This window comes from Cannabis sativa, unplaced genomic scaffold (assembly GCF_029168945.1).
Source record: "Cannabis sativa cultivar Pink pepper isolate KNU-18-1 unplaced genomic scaffold, ASM2916894v1 Contig3, whole genome shotgun sequence".
Taxonomy (NCBI): domain Eukaryota; kingdom Viridiplantae; phylum Streptophyta; class Magnoliopsida; order Rosales; family Cannabaceae; genus Cannabis; species Cannabis sativa.
The window spans coordinates 540,868-559,834 of NW_026870039.1; the positions used below are offsets into that span (position 1 = coordinate 540,868).

The 18,967-nt window shown below is 30.2% G+C and overlaps 3 protein-coding genes across 4 annotated transcripts; 2 read left to right on the plus strand and 1 right to left on the minus strand.

Annotated features, from left to right (window-relative positions):
• The first annotated feature begins 7,612 nt into the window (after positions 1-7,612).
• Positions 7,613-8,618, plus strand: LOC115703155 (high mobility group B protein 6). Its single transcript, XM_030630663.2, has 2 exons — positions 7,613-8,344; positions 8,445-8,618. The coding sequence occupies exons 1-2, from the start codon at positions 7,805-7,807 to the stop codon at positions 8,502-8,504; spliced, it is 600 nt and encodes a 199-aa protein (XP_030486523.2). The 5' UTR covers positions 7,613-7,804; the 3' UTR covers positions 8,505-8,618.
• Positions 8,619-11,106: 2,488 nt separating this feature from the next.
• On the plus strand, positions 11,107-14,068 carry LOC115714437 (uncharacterized). Its single transcript, XM_030643185.2, has 7 exons — positions 11,107-11,462; positions 11,560-11,616; positions 11,749-12,105; positions 12,399-12,529; positions 13,130-13,298; positions 13,442-13,571; positions 13,651-14,068. The coding sequence occupies exons 1-7, from the start codon at positions 11,280-11,282 to the stop codon at positions 13,920-13,922; spliced, it is 1,299 nt and encodes a 432-aa protein (XP_030499045.2). The 5' UTR covers positions 11,107-11,279; the 3' UTR covers positions 13,923-14,068.
• On the minus strand, positions 14,040-17,033 carry LOC115714581 (transcription factor PIF4). Of its 2 annotated transcripts, none has more exons than XM_030643356.2 (5): positions 16,276-17,033; positions 15,070-15,862; positions 14,890-14,955; positions 14,729-14,794; positions 14,040-14,635 (listed from the first exon to the last, which is right to left on the minus strand). In XM_030643356.2, exons 2-5 carry the CDS (start codon positions 15,829-15,831, stop codon positions 14,312-14,314), a joined length of 1,218 nt encoding a protein of 405 aa, XP_030499216.2. In that variant the 5' UTR covers positions 15,832-15,862; positions 16,276-17,033; the 3' UTR covers positions 14,040-14,311. The 2 variants fall into 2 exon arrangements, with proteins under 2 accessions (XP_030499216.2, XP_060963920.1); XM_061107937.1 differs by having other exon boundaries at positions 16,282-16,509.
• Between the last annotated feature and the right edge of the window lie 1,934 nt (positions 17,034-18,967).

Genomic DNA, 18,967 nt, shown 5'->3' on the forward strand with positions numbered 1-18,967 from the left:
CCGGCCCTGAAACAAAGTGGGTCACAGGAAAAAAAATTATTTTGGGCCCTTATGTTAGAAAAAAGTGATATTTTTCAAAATCAGTAAAAAAAATATATAATTTTAAAAGGAAAAAAATAATTTTTGGGCGCCTGAGCTAGGTGGGTCCTAGGCACAGGCCTAGCCCGCTTATGCCATAGCTGGGCCTGATTGGAACCTCTAGTACTAAGGCTCTACCCATTTATAATTATATATTTATTTTTGTGAAATGATAGAAGAATTAAATAGTCGATTAGTTGACTCGTTTTTCTAATTTTAATCCCGATCTTATTTTTAATAGGAAGATACTTCAATTGGATTGCAAACTATTATTTTAGCTAATTATCTTTAAAAAAAAAATTGCATGATTTTTTAAAAATTAAATAATAAATATCACATATAGTGGGGCACCAATTGATAATACTTAATTAATGATTTTTTAAACAAGCTAAAAAAATCGAAGCATGATAATACATAATTAATATATAGCTAGTGGGACAAAAATCTTAATTAATGTTTTAATAATTTTTTTTTATATATGTCTTTAACATTTTGGAGTATTAGGGTACTGGAACATTATTACATTAATTACACTAATTAAAATCAGTTCATTATTATTAGCCGTAGTTAGTTATACCAATAAATTCTCTATTATGTTACTTCGTATCAATTAATCTATGTTTAGGGTTCACACGTTCAATATATTAAATTTCAGTTTGATCTATGGTTGACATTATTTAATTAAATAAAATGATGATATGTTTAGGGTTATACTATGAATACAGGTTCACCTGATTAGGTGATACGATAATCCTGGCGACATACCAGAGGCGTTCGGGCGTCAATGACATATGAGTACCGAGCGTAAGTATAGGCTCACCTAATTAGGTGATACTCTTGGCAACGTACTGGGCGCAGGTACGGGCGTCAGTGACATATGAGTACCAATCATAGGTACAAGCTCACCTCATTAGGTGATGTGATACTCTAGGCAAGAATAAAGAGAACTAGCATCTTAAACTCTTCAGTGCGTGAGGATTCAATTAGGAGAGCTCCCTTTCATGTGTGTATCTTGCCCTTTATATAGTGTTGGGCTACAAGTTGTTACATATGTCAAATAGGAAAATATCCCTTCAAAATAAGAAATTACATCTTATATTTCAAATACAAAAAGGATAAATAAATATCCCTAAAGAATAAAGTTGTTATTTGTTGATGAAGAATCCCTATTTTCGTGGGCATTTTGAATTGTTCTGAAGTTGTTGGAGCACTTCGAAGTCTTCTAGAATGCCCATGAAAGAAACCACAACCCATTCATGTTGTCCAAAATTTAGTATACTTTTTAGCTGGCCAACCTTATTTGAAGGCTATTCGACACATACTGTTATTCTTGATCGACCAACTAGGGTCTTGAAAGACTTGCCTGGTTCTTCTTGTTTGATTCCTTCTCGTGATCTTAATATCTTGAGGGTTGAGGAACCATACAGCACTACCCTGTCCGGTTAGTGATGAACTACTCTCCACGTGTCTTCTGCTTTTGACCATGTGGATGGGCAAAAATTAGGATAACACATATTATCGTTTTATTGACTCTGCGTCGTTGACTAGAAACGAGGTTAATATTTCCAAATCATTATTAGTGGTTGGGAATAACAAATTCTCTTTGGCTGAAGGAGTTATTAATGGTCCATTTACGTACCTTGCACAATAGTTGAGTACTTAAGGGGTTGAACGAACCTGTTGTATCAACTTTTACTTTTGTATTTTTTGAGCGGTGGAGGAAACTAAACATATGTATTCTTAAAGTTATCTGTGTTGCTGCAATCTTTCTTCCCACATCAATCACTAACATATTTTTAATGCCAAATTAGATCGGTTAATCATTCAAAAATTTAAGAACATGAGCTTGTTACGTTTTGCTTTCCTATAATTGGAACCTCTAGTAAAGTTCTATCCATTTATATATTTATTTTTGTCAAATGATCTAAAAATCAAATAGTCGATTAGATTTGTTTTTCTAATTCTAATCATGATCTTATTTTTAATAGGGAGATGCTTCAATTGAATTGCAGACTATTATTTTAACTAATTACTATTTAAAAAATTGCATGATTTTTTAAAAACTAAATAATAAATATCACATATAGTGGGGCACCAAATGATAATACTTAATTAATGATTTTTTAAACAAGCTAAAAAAATGGAAGCATAATAATACATAATTAATACATAGTTGGACAAAAATTCTAATTATTCTTTTAATAATTTTCTTTTATATATGTCTTTTAACATTTTGGAGTATTAGGGTACTAGAACATTATGACATTACACTGAATAAAATCAGTTATTAGCCGTAGTTAGTTATACCAATAAATTCTCTATTGTTAACTCGTATCAATTCTATGTTTAGGGTTCACACGTTCAATATATATATTAAATTTCAGTTTGATCTATGGTTGACATTATTTAATTAAATAAAATGGTGCTGTGTTACATGAAATTAATCATATATCCATCCAATATACTGCTTATAGTATGATATTATATATTGGTCAGTTTAGTATTAGCCACATATTTTAGTTTAAAATAAAAGATGTGAAATCACATGTGTGCTTGACAATATGCTGATATACATAATGTAGTATAATCTTTATCATATATAAAGAGGAGGTTCTAAGTTTATTAACAAAAATAAAAAAAGGAAAAAAGAAGTTATTAAAGCAATACTTATAGTGTTTTAACAGTATAAAATAAGTTGAAACAATTAAGTATCAAATTTTCAATTCATATTATAGCGCCTATCATCGATATTTTAACATATTGATTAATACAATCAAATATTAAGCTTTATCTATTTTAATATTAAATAATATAGCATAGATCAAAATGTGTTGAGACCCTATCAAAATGAATAATTATTGATTTTATAATTATAATTAGCTAAAGAGAAACATATGTATATTATTAATATAAAGGTGCTGCAGCTGTTACCGACCTTTTTACATAGATAAATATTTTATAGACTGGAAGGGGTATCGAATGAATTTAATTAGACCACGTATCGCTATATAATCATATATAGGAAGGAGACTAATTAATATATTTATTATAATATGAAGAAAGAAAATTGGACTTTATAAAATCAATTAATTAACCTATTGTTTTGATTATAAACAAGAATAGAACGTGGCAACATTGTAGTTGTGCCCCTTTTATTTTTAATTTCTTTTCTTCTTCTTTATAATTAATGGTTTAACGTACTCTAGCGCGCTAAGCAGTCAAAATATTGGCTCATATAATTACGTACTTTGAGAAAACGAATACTTTTCTAATTCATATATATTGTTACTTAGGTAGCTAACTCTAAGCCAATATAAATGAATATAGGAAAGAATTAACTAGTTAAAATATATATAGGAAAGAACAAAGAAACTGGCTCCACTATAAGCCAAAAGATTGAAAAGAAAAGTGTTTTTTTATATGAAAAAAAAAAATTACTTGTTGCTGATTCTTTCTCTATTCTTTCAATGCTTTAACAATTCTAAAGACTTATATATCTTCTTGTCTTAATTAAATCATCGCTATCACAATTTATGAGAGTTTCCCTTCCAAAGATAGTCCGCCACAAAAAATTAACTTTCAAGAACCAAACATTATAATCTCTCACAATAAACGGCAGGGTAAGAATAGAATATTTGACTCAAAAGTAAGAATGGAGGCCAATAAAAACTTTTTTACTACTACAACAGTAAATAAATGTAAAGGCCTACCTAGCTACCATTAATTTACACTACTATAGGTCCACTACACCACAAAAGAAAGGTGCCTTGACACTTGACTACGTACGCGTAAATAAATATACATTATGTAAATAAAAGCCAGGAAGGTACGAAATAGGGTGAGAAAGATGAGATTATTATTATTATTATTAGTCTATATTTAATAAAAATTAATAATTAGTTGATGTAATTAGCATCCACCTTAGCTAAGCTACCCTAGCTAAGAGCAAAAGTATATATAAGAAACTATTAGTGTGGTAGCCCCAGAATTTAATTTGAGAGAGATGTATTTTTATTTTTTAAAAGAAGGAAAGGCTTATTCTTTTTTTCTAAAAAATTTATAATATGTTAAAATTTAAATTTATATTTTTATAGTATAAAGTATAATTTAAAATAAATAAATAATATAAAATATTTAGCTTGAAATGTGAATACTTTCACCAATACAAATCTATATTAGCAAGAGTTCAAATTCTTGAACCATTTTTTTTCTTTGTAAAGAAAAATTAACTGTAAATATTGAAAACAAAAATACAAATATTGGTAAGGGTTCAAGTCTTATTATTTATTTATTTTTTTTCACCTTCCCTCAGTTTGAGTCCGCCCATGCACACATATACAAATATTTATATGAGTGACCCATATATATGTATGTATGTATGCGACTGCACGTGCGAACTACTATTTATATATATAATTTTCATGCCAGCCAACACCAGGGCTTGACTTGATTCCATTTATCTTATAAATAAGTAAAATGGACAATTAATTAACAAGTAATATTGCTCATTTTTGTTTTTGTGATTAATTAATAAAGTTTCTTCCTCTCCAACCCAGAGAACATATCTCTATAATAAAAACCATATATAAATATAATCATGATATACTAAACAAAGGACTCTCAAGGACGGTGCAAATCTCAGGCCGACTCTATAAATTAATATTTACATATACATTATTACGAAAAGTCTAAATCCAATTTCCATCCAATATAAATATATATATATATATATATATATAAATTACATGATGAAACCATAAGATTTTGCCTCGTACGTGTACACTCTACTAGGGAATAGAAGAAAGAGGTCCGTAGATTTGACCAGATCTTCAAAGAACATTCATTAGTTATTATTTCTTATAAATATAATATATATATATTTATATGTTATTTATAAAATTATTATTTTTTATTATAATTTTTAATATTAGAAGTATTTTTAATTTTAATATTCTTTAACTTTATATTTATTTTTTTTAAAATTTTTAAAACTTTTAATATTTTTTTTTTAAAAAAAATAAAAATTAATTAGTTTCCTTTAATTTATAAAATTTTAAAAATAAACAACAAAAATAAAAACTAAAAAATATAATTAAGTATACGTGCAACGCGCACATAACAATAACTTAGTACAATAGAACCTCTATTTCAGAATAACCTCTAATTTGTTATAAAAAAATCAAGTCCCAATTTGAGTCTATTATAAATAAGAATAACCTCTAAATTGTAATTAGTTATACTATTTCTAAGTCCCGTATTAACAAAATATACCTCTATATAAGAATAATTACATCTTAATAAAATATATACATATATTTTATAAAATTATTTATGTAGAATTAGTAATTTTATTCTAAATTGTAATACATGTATAAATATTATATTTACTCAAAAATAATTCTATTATGATATAATATTGAGGATTGTTTAATGTCATTGTTGTTACATTGATATTTTTTTATATTTAATTTTTTTTTCTTGTGTAACTCTATTTAGTTATAACCTCTTAATTAGAATATAATTTGCTTAGTCCTAAGTGTATTCTTGGATAGAGGTTCTACTGTATATATATTAAGGGTCCGTTTGGGGTGGCTTTTTAAAAAATTAAAAGTGTTTTTTGAGAAAAATATTGCTTAAAAAGTATTTGGCAAAATAAAAAAAACTATATGTGTTTGAGAAAGCTATTGATATTTCTACCATGAACTCATATATATATATATATATATATATATATATGTTGAAAATTATATATGAAGAGATCGATCACATCAAAACTATATAAAAATAATATATATAATCGAGGTAATTAAGCTAACTATTATCATAAACAAGATAAACTATGACCTTAATAAAATTGGCATCATAGTGTTACTCATATCTATATAATAACCAGTTAATTATAGTACGATTATTATATTTTTAAAGTACTAACAAAAAAGCTATGAAAGAACATATATATGTATATATATTATATATTTAAATATCGAAAAATCCTATCAAGTGTTTACATTACTTTGGTCACTCTTTACAATTTTTAGGTACCCAAGTAGAATAGGATGATGATGATACATGCTTTCATCATACTTATTATGTATTTTTCGTGTTAAATTAGTCTTTAGCTTTACAACTCATTATTTTACATTTTACTTCTTAATAAAATTTATTATTTTAATTTAATTAGGTGGAGAAAGAAAAAAAAATATTTATACTAAAGATGTAGTAGTACCACGAGGTAAAGCAATATGGAATTATGAGAGTGAATTTTTTCTTAGAATTCTGTATCAAAGAGGTTGATAATGGTCGTCGTCCAACTACTTATTTAGATAAAATTAGATATCTAAACTTGATTACAAATATGAAAAAAATAACTGAAAGAGATTACACTAGAGCTCAGTTGAAAAATAAGTGGGATGGATTGAAAAATGAACGGAAGCTTTGGAAGCAACTCAAGGGAAAGAAACTGGTTTAGGATAGAGTATGCAAAAGAATACAATTGATGCAACTGAAGATTGGTGGAATAGTAAATTACAAGTACACATTATAATCTTTTAAATATTTATATGAAACTAAAAGACTTTTTTATGAATGGTACATTTAATTAACAAAATTCTTTTTGTAGACTCATCTCGGTGCTGCAAAGTTTCGCATTCGGGGAATTAAACCAGAATTAGAGAAAAAATAAGATAAAACTTTTATGAACACTGTTTCTACAGGAGAGTATACTTGGACACCTTCATCTGGAATAATTCCATCTGAGTTTGAAAAACCTTTTAATGATACTGAAAATTTACATGAACAACTTGAGAGTAGTGATGATGATCTAGAGACGCATAATAATGATAGATTTTCTAAAGAAAATTAGTAAGAGATCAACTGAACCACTTGAGAAATAAATAAAAAAGTGAAAATGGAAAAGGGAAATGAAGAAGACATGACCTGTAATGATATATATATATATATTTTGTATTTTTACGGAATTCTACATAAAAACACATATTGCAACTAGTGGAGTAATCTAAATCGCAAGCAAAAATCGTATGACAACCCACATAAAAACTTCTATAGAAACTACTTTAGAAATCCAAACCGTAAATTTAAAAAAAATTAAAAATAATATATGGGGTAATTCCTCTAAAATATTAGTGCAAAATTTATGAAAAAAAAATATTTTTCCATTTTTTAAAAAGTAAACGACCAACATTTATTATAAAAGAAATTACAAGAATAATTTATTGTGGTACATATTATCTATTAAATTGAAAAAAAATGAAATTTCAATAAAAAAAATATATAATTTAATTAAGTTTTTTTATTGTGAGACAAATAAACAAATAAATAAATAGAATCACACATTTTAATTATCAGTCAAAATAAATAAATTAATTATTAGTTTTAAAAAAATAAAAAAAAGTAAACTAAATAAAAGTATAATTGTAATTATTTTTAACATAATTTTAAAAATTTAACTTGTCATAAAAGAGAGTACCAAAAGAGATTTCCTAACACTCTTCCTTTATTAATTCACGCCATTGCGGAGAATCTTCCGACTCGACTCATTTAATAAAGTAAAAGAAACCTAGCTAGCTAACCCAGTCAGTAGCCGTTACCGCCTCTCTATTTTCAAATTCAAAATCTCCCATTTTCTCTCCGCTCACCTCTTTACAAATCCCCTCTTAATTCCCTTTTCTTTTCTCTTCCAAAAACAAAACCTCACAATCCAAACAACATGCTCGCGGCTCACTATCCAGCCATCGGAAACCATAAAATCCGGGCCAAGAGTGGCCGGAAGCCTCTCCAGCCGAGGAACTTTCTCCAAAACCCAGCGACCCTACTAGATCAATGCAGTACTGCCAAGCCCAAGCCAAAACAACAAGAACGCCTCCATGTGGATGCTTCTTCGGCGGCAGCGTTGGTGGTGGAACATTCACCTCCGCCTCCTCCTCCTCCAACGAAGAAAGAGGCTCAGCAGATGATTATAGCTCCGGCGAAGATCGGATCATTCGATGCGTCTCTGGCAGAGGAGCTGAGTGCGATGAGGAAGAGGCTGGAGCGGCTGAGATTAGATGGGGAGAGAACGGAGAGGATTCTAAAGGAGAGGGATGCGGTTTTGGATTCGGAGATGAAGGATCTAGAAAAGAGAGGAGAGATCCAGAAGAGTATGGAGAACGAAGTTGATCGATTGTATAGGCTGAAGCAGCTCCATTCTCAGTCCTTGAGGTTTTCTTCAATTCCATCTCTTAGAGAGAAGGAACGTGCGAAGATCTCGGTAATTTAATTTATTTCTTTTTTTTTTTCTTTTCTTTCTAATCAAACAAATTCGTATTATACATATGAATCTCTTATATTCAAAATTTTGTCTGGTTCAGGAATACAAAAATGAGGATAGAGAAGAATCCACCGCATCCAAGAAGGAGGAACAACAGTGAAGAATTTTTCTTTGATTTGAATTACGAACGCTATGAATATATATATAATACCTCATTATTATTATTATTGTAAGCATAGGAATGAAATGAATCAAATATATTGTTATTTTTGAATGAGCTGTTTGGAACAAGAATCTTCCGCTTTCTCTCCTTTTACATAATTAATACATACATTACCTTAACTTTATGGGTCAAATCAAATCAAATTACAGATTCTATTTCCCACTAATTCAGACTTCTATAACGAAAAGTCCATATACATTATAGTGCTTGAAATAGTGCGTGTGAATCTTTATATAGTAAGAGCTAAGTACATTGCATTAGATATTTTAAAGTATCCAACATAAGGGTGGAACTGTACGAGTTTCACCGATAACAATATGAAATTGGACACTCCTTATAATTCTCCAGTTGGAATATCGCATATGTGCAAATTAAAATAGATTAAAACTAATCAAGTGTATTTTTTTATTTTTTTGGGAAAAAATGTTAACTGCAATTCAAATATTAGATCAAAATTAACTCATTTTGTCCTTAATTATTTAGGTGGCCTTTGGTTAAAAAAAATAATTAAATTATTTTTATCTTACATTAAAATAGTCTTTTCTTTGTTTCATAATAAAATAGTTATTTTACCAAAATAGTTAAAAAGTCATTCCATTTCAAATCAATGACATTCTAATATTTTAAAATACTACTAAACAAAGAAATTAAATAAAAATAATTTCATTTCCATTTTATTAATTCCAACCAAAATTATCTTAATTCATTTATCACAATCATAAATCAAATTAATAAGTATGTTTACATTATACCAAAATAACTTGATTGTTAAATTAATTTTTAGTCATATTTACAATATCAAACATTTTCTAATTAGTGAATTTTACTGTGCTTAAAAATATCATATTATAAACTATGTGTGAGTAGTTTAAATTTGAGTTTAGCGTGCACTTATTACACTATACCCTTTTCTACCTCTTCATCTATGAAATGTTTCTCCGTATTTTTTTTGTTTATTTTCAACTAAAATAACAATAATAAACAAATGATTTATGGATCTATCTATCTATTTATGTTTTATATATCTATCTATCAATATACTTATATACATAATTATAAAAAAGTTGGTGTGGTGTCCACGGCCGGCTCTGAAACAAAGTGGGCCACAGAAAAAAAAATTATTTTTGGGCCCTTATATTAAAAAAAATGTGATATTTTTTAAAGTCAGTAAAAAAAATATATAATTTTAAAAGGAGAAAAAAAAAATTGGGCCCCTTGGCTAGGTGGGCCCTAAGCACAGGCCTAGTCCGCGTATGCCCAAGGTAGAAATAGACTTCCAAGAAACTCATCGTTCCGGGCCTTGGCAATAGGGCTCGCGATGAAAATATTGAGTTAGAACTGTCGTGGGCCCAGCCTACACGAAATATTAGTTCCTTAAAAAGCTCGTTGCTCAAAAAAGGGCCAAAGTAATATTTTTGTGTGAAACTTTATGTAATAAGGAGAAAGTAGAGTTACTTTGTAGAAATTTGGAATATGAAGGTTACTTTGTTGTTGAGGCCCATAATAGGAGTAGGGGTCTCGCTTTATTATGGAAAAACCAAGAGGAGGTCAACATTGATTCTTTCTCTACGAATCACATTGACAACTTAGTTCATTTTAAAGTATGGAGAGCCAAACCGTAGCTTAAGGAGGAAGACTTGGGATCTTTTAAGAATTTTGTATGCACGATCAAAAGAGCCTTGGTGTATCATGGGTGATTTCAATAATGTTCTTCACAATAGGGAAAAAGGTTGGGGGTAAACTTTATTCGACTTGGCTTATTATAGAAGGCTTCCAAGAGGTGACTCAACAATGTGGTTTATGTGACTTTGATATGTATCGGCATCCTTTTACTTGGGAAAAGTGTAGAGATACGATTTCACGGAATTTTGAACAATTTTATAATTTTTTTTTATTTTATTTACAGAAAATACGGTCTTTTTATGTTGTATTCTTATTAATTTGTTGTTGATTTTTTGTTATCTGTATTTTATTTTTTTATTATTGTTTCGATATTATTTATATATTATTTTTATATAGTTTTCTTGTTGTTTCTATGAAAAATAGTAAAAATATATTTAAAAAAAAAAATCTTTAAACGGAAAAATATAAGTTTTTTACAAAAAAAAAAAAATAGTAGCTTTTTATTTTTAAAAAACTCCAAATTAAAATTATTTTGAAACTGCACTGAGGCACCGATTAGTCCCTAGTTTCTAAGAGATAAGTTGAGAAATATCGTTTTTTTGTATCAATTAATCAAAAATACCCTTATATTATATTTCATTAAAATCTATCCACTTTTGTGATTGAGTTATCTAATATACTCTTACCCATTCACTTAAGTGTAGTACATGATTTATATTAATCTAAAGAATATAACAGAACATCATATATAAAAGTGGGTATATCTCAATGAATATAGAAATGATAAAGAAAAATGGGTATACAATCCCATTTCCTCATTTTCAAATAATGATTATGGGCTGAAATAGAAAGCCCAGCCCAGCCGAAGAAACCCACAATAAAATTAAGCTTTTTAACAATTTTTTTTGGTCAGGAGACTTTTTAACATTTTTTTTAAACACTTTTTAACAATTAAATCAACTAATAATAAGAGTAAAAATGGTTTAGTTATCAAAAATAAAAAAAAAAAAATGAAAAAGAAAGTGGAAAAATGGTTTAGCAGAGGTTAGAGATAGGAATCGGATTATCTTATTCGGGTTTGGGATTCCGATGTCGATTAGAGAATTCATTCTCCAAGAAGTGCCGGATTGGGACGACGAACTGCTGGCCAGGGCTCGATTTAAGGCTTTCAGTGGCCAAAGGTCCGATTGGCAACCCATTTTCCTTTTCTGGAGAGATTTGATCATCAACATCGCTCGCCACTTTCGCCTCCCCCTCCTCCGACCTTCCCAGGTCTGCTTTTTTCTTTCTTGTTCTTTTTTCTTTCTTCTTCTTAAATATATCTGTTTTTGGATGACATTCCACCATATTTGCTTCCCTGATGATGAAGGTAAAGGATTGGTTCAATCGAGGAGGGTTGACCCCATTATGCCTCGACCATGTATTGGTGAGTGAGTTAACTTTGATCCCATCCACCTTCTTTCTTGCTTTATGTATTTTCGTTTTTTTTTTTTTGGTTTAAAAGAGAGAAAGAAATACACACATGGGTTTCTCTTTTCCATTCAATCTTTTTCTTCAGCTTGTAATGTATAATGAAGGTGATATTGTACCAAGCGAGCAACTTGTGGATCCTACAACAGGGCAACTCTCTCAAATTTTCAGAAAAGTAAGAAATTTGATTGTTAGACCCATCACTACTCCTCAACCCATCAATGCCCAAGATGTTTTCGTTGTCATGTCAGTGATGAAGGATAAAGCTACCCAGGTTGTCAATCTTTTATCTCAAACTCACTGGACCTGCTCTTGTATTGTAACTATGGGGAAGTTTCGAGAAATATGCGGTGGTAGAACAGATGAGTCTTCTGCTCTCTTAAGCTTCCTTTCATCCCAAGGAAAGGCACGCCATCTTTCTGTGAAGAGGGGGGACATTATTCAGGTACATCTAGTTCTACTTCATTATATACTGTTTCTTATATACTTTCCTTAACAACATGAAGTAATGAGTGCATTGCGAATACTTGCTTAAAGAATTTAGCTAATAGAAGAAAGGCTGTCACTTACCATGTCTTCAAAATTTTAGACAACTCAATGTATGCGAGGTTATAATATTTTTGCCTATTGTGAGTGTGTTTTCTGGTTCCCAATACCTAAATATACTTGAAACATTCTGTACCTTTGACTTTTTCTTTTTGAAGATGTCAAATTGTTACTGTATTTTTTTCTTATTAGGGCGTTAAAGTCTCCCTTTCAGAATCACCTGTTTCTAGTATTTCAAGTTTAGACTATGATGTTCTGCACTTGATCTGGACTACAGAAAAGCTTGAGCAACAACTTCTTGTGATTGACCAACGTTGTGAAAGGTAATTAGCTTTTTGTGTATCTTGATTGTCAGATAAATCATGAATGATAATAAGATGATCCTTGTTGAGTGTTGGAAAGAGTTACACTACCTCTATATTAATACCGACACTGGGAGAAGGAGGTTAATTAATTCTTGTGAATGTTGAATGAGATGATGATTCTGTGATATATAATTGTTTGAGAACATAGAGATTTATTCTAGTTGGTAGGAAAGTCTCACACATTGAAATGGCAGCAGGCGTTCTTAATAATAGAAGGATTTGGCAGAAAAATATAAATTTGTCTTTCCCAAAAACATTATTATGCAGTAATTAAGACCACTTGCCAGTAAATCTTAATTATTTATATAGATTACATTAGGCATATAAATTAGAGGACTGTTGGAGCTTGGATATATGTTTATCTGTTTGGTGAAGTTAGGGGTAAACGTGCTAGTTTAGTTTGGTCTCTTTCACTTTTTTGTTTATATTTTAGGGAAAAGAAAAGATATTTTGTTAAACGCTGTCTTATCCTATGAATGTAGTAGATCTTCAAACTTTTTGTTGTTTTTTTTTTTCTGGGCCGGGGACCATGTGGAGTTGAACTTGTTCTTTTTACAGGTCCAGAAAATCAGCAATAGCTTCAATGAATTCTGGAAACAAGAATGTGGCTTTGAGGCATATGAGGGCACTAAAACTTGCTAATGATAGTAGGGAAAAATGCACTACCTTTCTGAATAGAGTGGAAGAAGTTCTTACTGTAATTGGAAATGCTGAATCCACAAAAAAGGTAAAATTGACATGAAGAAAATCTTTTTCGATTAATTAACAGTCAGCTGTACTACACAGTTTTGATTCATGGTTTAAGAAGTTGGCGTTTGTTAATGAAACAAGATTGAATATGGTTGTCTTTTCTTTTTGGCTCCTGTGCAGGTTACTGAAGCCATCCAAATTGGAGCTGAAGTGATAAAATCAAATAAGATGAGTGTGGAAGAAGTTCAACATAGTTTAGAAGAACTTGAGGAGAGCATTGATTTACAGAAGCAAGTAGAAAATGCGTTAGGTAGTTTCCCTTTTTTTATCTCAAGTCTTGCTTACTACAAATTGTGCTCGTGTTTTTAATTTCTCTTTGACTATGGCAGAATCTACGCCATTGTATACATCTGTTGAGGATGAGGATATTGAAGAGGAGTTTAGCAAATTAGAGCTGGAATTTGGTGGAGAAGACATTCATCAACCGATTCCGAAGGTGGTGGCTAACAGTACAGTTGAAGAAACGGAGGGTTCGGAATCCACTGAATCATTGACTGATTTGTTCTCAAATCTCAAGGTTGCAGATGGCTCGTCAAGTAGTGCAGCGTATGAGAATGTTGCTGCCAAAGAAACAAAAACCCTTGAACTGGAAGCTGCCTAGCTAATCCAACAAATTCTCTTACGGCAAATGTTTGAGTGCCTTGAATCAATGCATGTATATTTAGACTACACTTTTCAAATATGTAAATATTCTTGGATGTTGTATTTGGTCTGAAAGTAAAGAAGAAGAAGAGCCATTTTATTTCATTATAACATGCAATTACAGAAGTGTACCCACAAACAGAAAAATAAATGTGGAGTTGCTCCAGTTCTTGGTTCCCTTTTAAACAAAGCAGATTGCTAAGACTTGAAATGAGAAATATGAACATTTTACATTCAAAGCATTAACTATTAGATATGAACAAGTAAGCACGACTAGTTTTGGCCCTTTCGATGGGTTGGGTGTTACAATAAGAAAGGTCATGTCTCGTGAATATTGTGGGTTAAGTGTTAGTTGTTTTGTGGTGCGTAGTAGTAGGACAATGGAAATGATGGTGGAATTTGAGGAGAAGAAGAAGAAGAAGAGGGTGATACATGCCAAGGCCTCGTGAATATTGGAGGTGAAGACTGTGATGTCTGAGAAGCTGAAGATGAAACACCTTGGGGGAAGGGGAACCCATACATCTGATGCACTCCTCCTAATCGAGAACCAACAAGCGGTGATGATGATGATGCCATTGCCATTGCCATTATTGGAGAGAAATAACTCATCAAATATTGTGCCATCATTGGATTCATGACATTATTAAGTCCCGTTCCCATCGACATCATCATCTGTTATAATATAAACACATAGCCTCTTAATATTTGTAGAAACTTGTATAATTGACTAGACAAAAATCATGTAATATTATATTTAAGTTGTACCTGTAATTGAAACTGAAGTGACTTCAGATGATCTATGGCATCCTCGAGTATGGAGGCTTTGTCAACCTTTCACACAGATGCAACATCAGCTAATTAGTATACTTGACATACATATACTACATAAAAATAATTAAAATAAATGATATTATATATATACTCACCTTGTTGCAATTGGGTATTAAGGCTTTTAGGGTGCGTATCCTCTTGTTGATCTTATCTCTTCGCCTCTGATAACATCAGGATATTAATACTCATCTCATACCCTCAAAAAAAAAAAGTAACACTCATCTCTTTAAACACGCACAAAAAAAAATGATAAATAAAAAGGAAAAAAAACTCACCCTTTCGGACAAACTATGAAGTTTTGCAGATCTTTTTCTTGGGAGAGGTTGTAGTTCTTGGTCTTGGTCTTGTTCAAGAGAAGTAGAAGTAGTAGAAGTATTAGAAGTAGTAGCAGTTGTAGTAGTAGTAGTAGTAGTAGTAGTAGTAGCTGTAGTAGTAGTGTGAAGTAGTGGTAATCCATTATTATGATAATCATTTGAAGCTCCCATGGAATGTAAAGAGGGAACAAGTGCAGCTTCTTCTTGGTTTTTGGGGTAGTCCTCATAATCATGATAGTCGTATTGATCATGGGGTTGATGATTATCAGGGACCAAGCACATAGAATTATCATCATCAACAGCTACCCGCTTATTATTATTATTCTTCATTATCAGTACACGTTCCGGCGGTGGTTGTAGATCCCGCTCGCTAGATTTGTTGTTCAAGTAGTCCTTATTAAGTAAAAGTACTGGCCTAGGCTTAGATCGATGATGATTATCACTATCATCATCATCATCATAGTCACCACGGCCACAGGCGCCATTAGATTTATTAGGTAACTGCTTTGGCGATGAGAATAGCTCAAACACGTTCCTTGTGGGAACAGCAGTAGCAGTATTGCCTGCTCTCTTATTACCACCACCACCAACAACAACATGAGGAACTTCAGTAGTGTTATTATCACTATACCTTTGACTTGATATGAAGTTTGATGGACACGGACGTCGTTTCACGATCTCATCATTTTCCCATACCAATTCTACAAACCCACTAGTATCCATCGATCGAGCTTCCACACTAATAATTGTTTACCTATATATTAATCCACACACATTAATTAATAAGATTAATATGAACTACTACTATTAGTAAGATTAATGTGTACACAAAAAAAGAGGTGGATAAAAATGATGTATATATGCATATATGTACCAGCTAGCTAGGTCGTTTTGATGATCTATGATACAAGTGCTTATGTTATGTTCATGCATGTGTACGTAGAACTATATATATCATATTAATTTTACAACACATATGTATATTATGTATGTATAGTTGATTACCCATGGGAGCTTTAGGAGAGGATATATAGGATAGTATATAAATACATAATATAAACAAAATAAAGCAGACTAGATTGGAGTAGTGAGTGTATTGGTGTAGTTATATTAATAATTTTTCCATCAAAGAAAGATATATATATTGTTTGGATTAGCAGTACCCACCTCTACCACACCACCTGGTTCCTTCTTATCAAATTCAAGTGCTTAATTAGGTGCCGGAGATCGATCTGAACGTTGGCTACAAAGTATATAGATTTGTAACAACTGACTCAATTGTGATGAGAGAGAGGAGAGAGTTGTGCTGATATCATAATAGTCAACCAAAAGCCAAAGGGTATAGCCTTCATTTATAGCCCCATTAATTTCCGCCTGGGTTGCTAATACACACATGCAACTCATATCGTCCACCCATTTAAGCATGGACCTCACCACACCTCACCCTAATTACTCGTACGATATTTTTTTTATTATTATTACGGTGCACAGGTCACATCCTTACAGGTGTCTACAATTCCAGAGTGGGGTCAGGACCCGTATATAAATATTTTGGCATTAAACTGATCATTTCTTTCTCTTTTTTTTTTTCATTTATTAAAAGAAAAAAGCAAAAGTGTGCATAGGTTTGAAATGGATGTGTAACTACATTAATTCGTTGGTTTCGTTTCCAAAGTAGGAGAACTTATTATAAATCCAAAAAAGAATAAGAAAAAGAAAAAGAAAAACATTTGTGTTGTTTGTGAGGGATGGGTGGGAGAGTGAAGGTGAGCCACGAAAGGGTAAAGAGTGATGTAGCGATGGAGCGTAAGGATTGAAGCCACGTAGTAGAAGAAGAAGGAAGGAAGAAATATTTGGTGGTGTGTGGTGTGGGACTTGACCAAGACCCGGGTGGGAAGGGGCATCGTATGTTCAAAAGTAGTTGAGAGATGAGATGAGAAAAAAGGGATTATGGGAATCTTATAAAGATTGTATGAAATCACGTGGGTCTTAGCCCCACCACCACCACCCACCCATGCCATACTCCCTCACTGCCCCTACTCCTCTGCCCGTACGGAATTTTCCCCATCTAATACTGTAATTTTTTCTCCATGTGGGGACGCTCGCTCTCACATTTTCTTGTCTAATCTTAACTGTTGATTACTTATCTACGTGTTCATGTAATCTCTAATATCTCCAAACTCTAACTAATTTGGACCAAACTATTTGAGGCCTAATCAAATAAATTTGGTGTGAATGATTTAGTCAATTCGGTTTTGATTTTAAAAAACTTAGTAGTAGTTCAAACTAAACCAATCTGTGTAATTATTTTATATATACTTAATATATATATTTTGGAGAAATATTAATATTTAAAAATAATTTTATAAACTTATTAAAAGTAAAAAAAAAATTACTAAGGGCCAGTTTGGAATAGGCATCTTTGTGAGAAAAAGCAGTATACATCTTTGTGGGAAAAAAACGGCGATAAACGAAGCTTGTGAAAAAAAGGCGAAATTTGAGTATTTGGTAAATTATAATTTTTTAAGTGCTGTAAGTTGTTAAGATTCTATTATAATAATGATAAAATTTTAATCTAGTTCATTATAATCACAAATATTTATAAAAAATATATTATATAAATTTTTTTATTTTTAATTATTTTTTTTCTATAGTATAAATTTATATGCATTTGATAAAAATAATTTTTAATATTTTTAAATTATATTTTTATCACTTGTAAAAGATATTATTGTAGTTTATAAAAAACATAAATTGATATTGTTTGTTAATAATAAAAATATAGTATAAAATATTTTTTAAAATAAAATAAAAATTTAAATATTATTTATTTTTAAATATTTTTTCTTTTAAAAAAATATTTTTATTTTTTATAATATATAATAAATAATTAAATAAATTTTTAGTAAAAAATAATTTATTATAGAGTTTATTAATTAAAACAACTTTTTCTAAAAGTTAAGTTGTACCAGCTTTACCTTTTATTCTTTAATAAACTGTTTTTTAACTGCTTACCAAACACCTTTTTGTCACAGCTTTTTTAAAAAGCAACTTTTAACTTTTCTAAAATTTGTGCCAAACAGGTCCTAAAAGAATGAATAATTATTGGAAAAAAAAATTACAACAATTACAAAATATATAAATTATGATTTGGTTTGATCATTTAATTGGTTTGATTTGATTTTAAATTTTTAAAAAATCATAATGTTAATTTATTTTGAAAAAATTAAAAATTTATACCAAACTAATTAGTAAATATCCCTACTCTAACCAATCAAACATCTTACAAAAGAAAAACAAATCAAACATTTATCAAAAGAAAACTTTTCTTCATTTTTCTCAAAAGGAAATACTAATTATATAATGTAAATAATGATTGAGAATTTGAGATTCACCTACACATTTTCTTTGACACCAAGTGATCTTCCTATTTACTTTTTTTTTTCCTTTAAAAAAACGTCACATTATATAATAAGTAAAATGCAACAAGCAAATGTCACATAATTTCTTTCTCTATATTTTATATATCTACATATTATAAAATGATGAGACAATCCAATCACACAAAATTTAATATATATATATATATATATATGTGTGTGTCGAGATTTGCAATTACATAATCTAATAAATCTCACATGAAAATTGTTGAAATAAGTCATTGTAATAGGATCGCCACCTAAGCACACAAACCATTTTACTCAAATACATTTGCAAGAATCTACTCAACAAAAGAGTTGAATCCAAAATTCTAACAAACTCGACTCAACAACTTTTACCATAATTATACAAAAAGTATTATTCACATCGATCCATAAATTAACTTTTTTTAAGGACTATCGCTAATTAAAGTATAAGA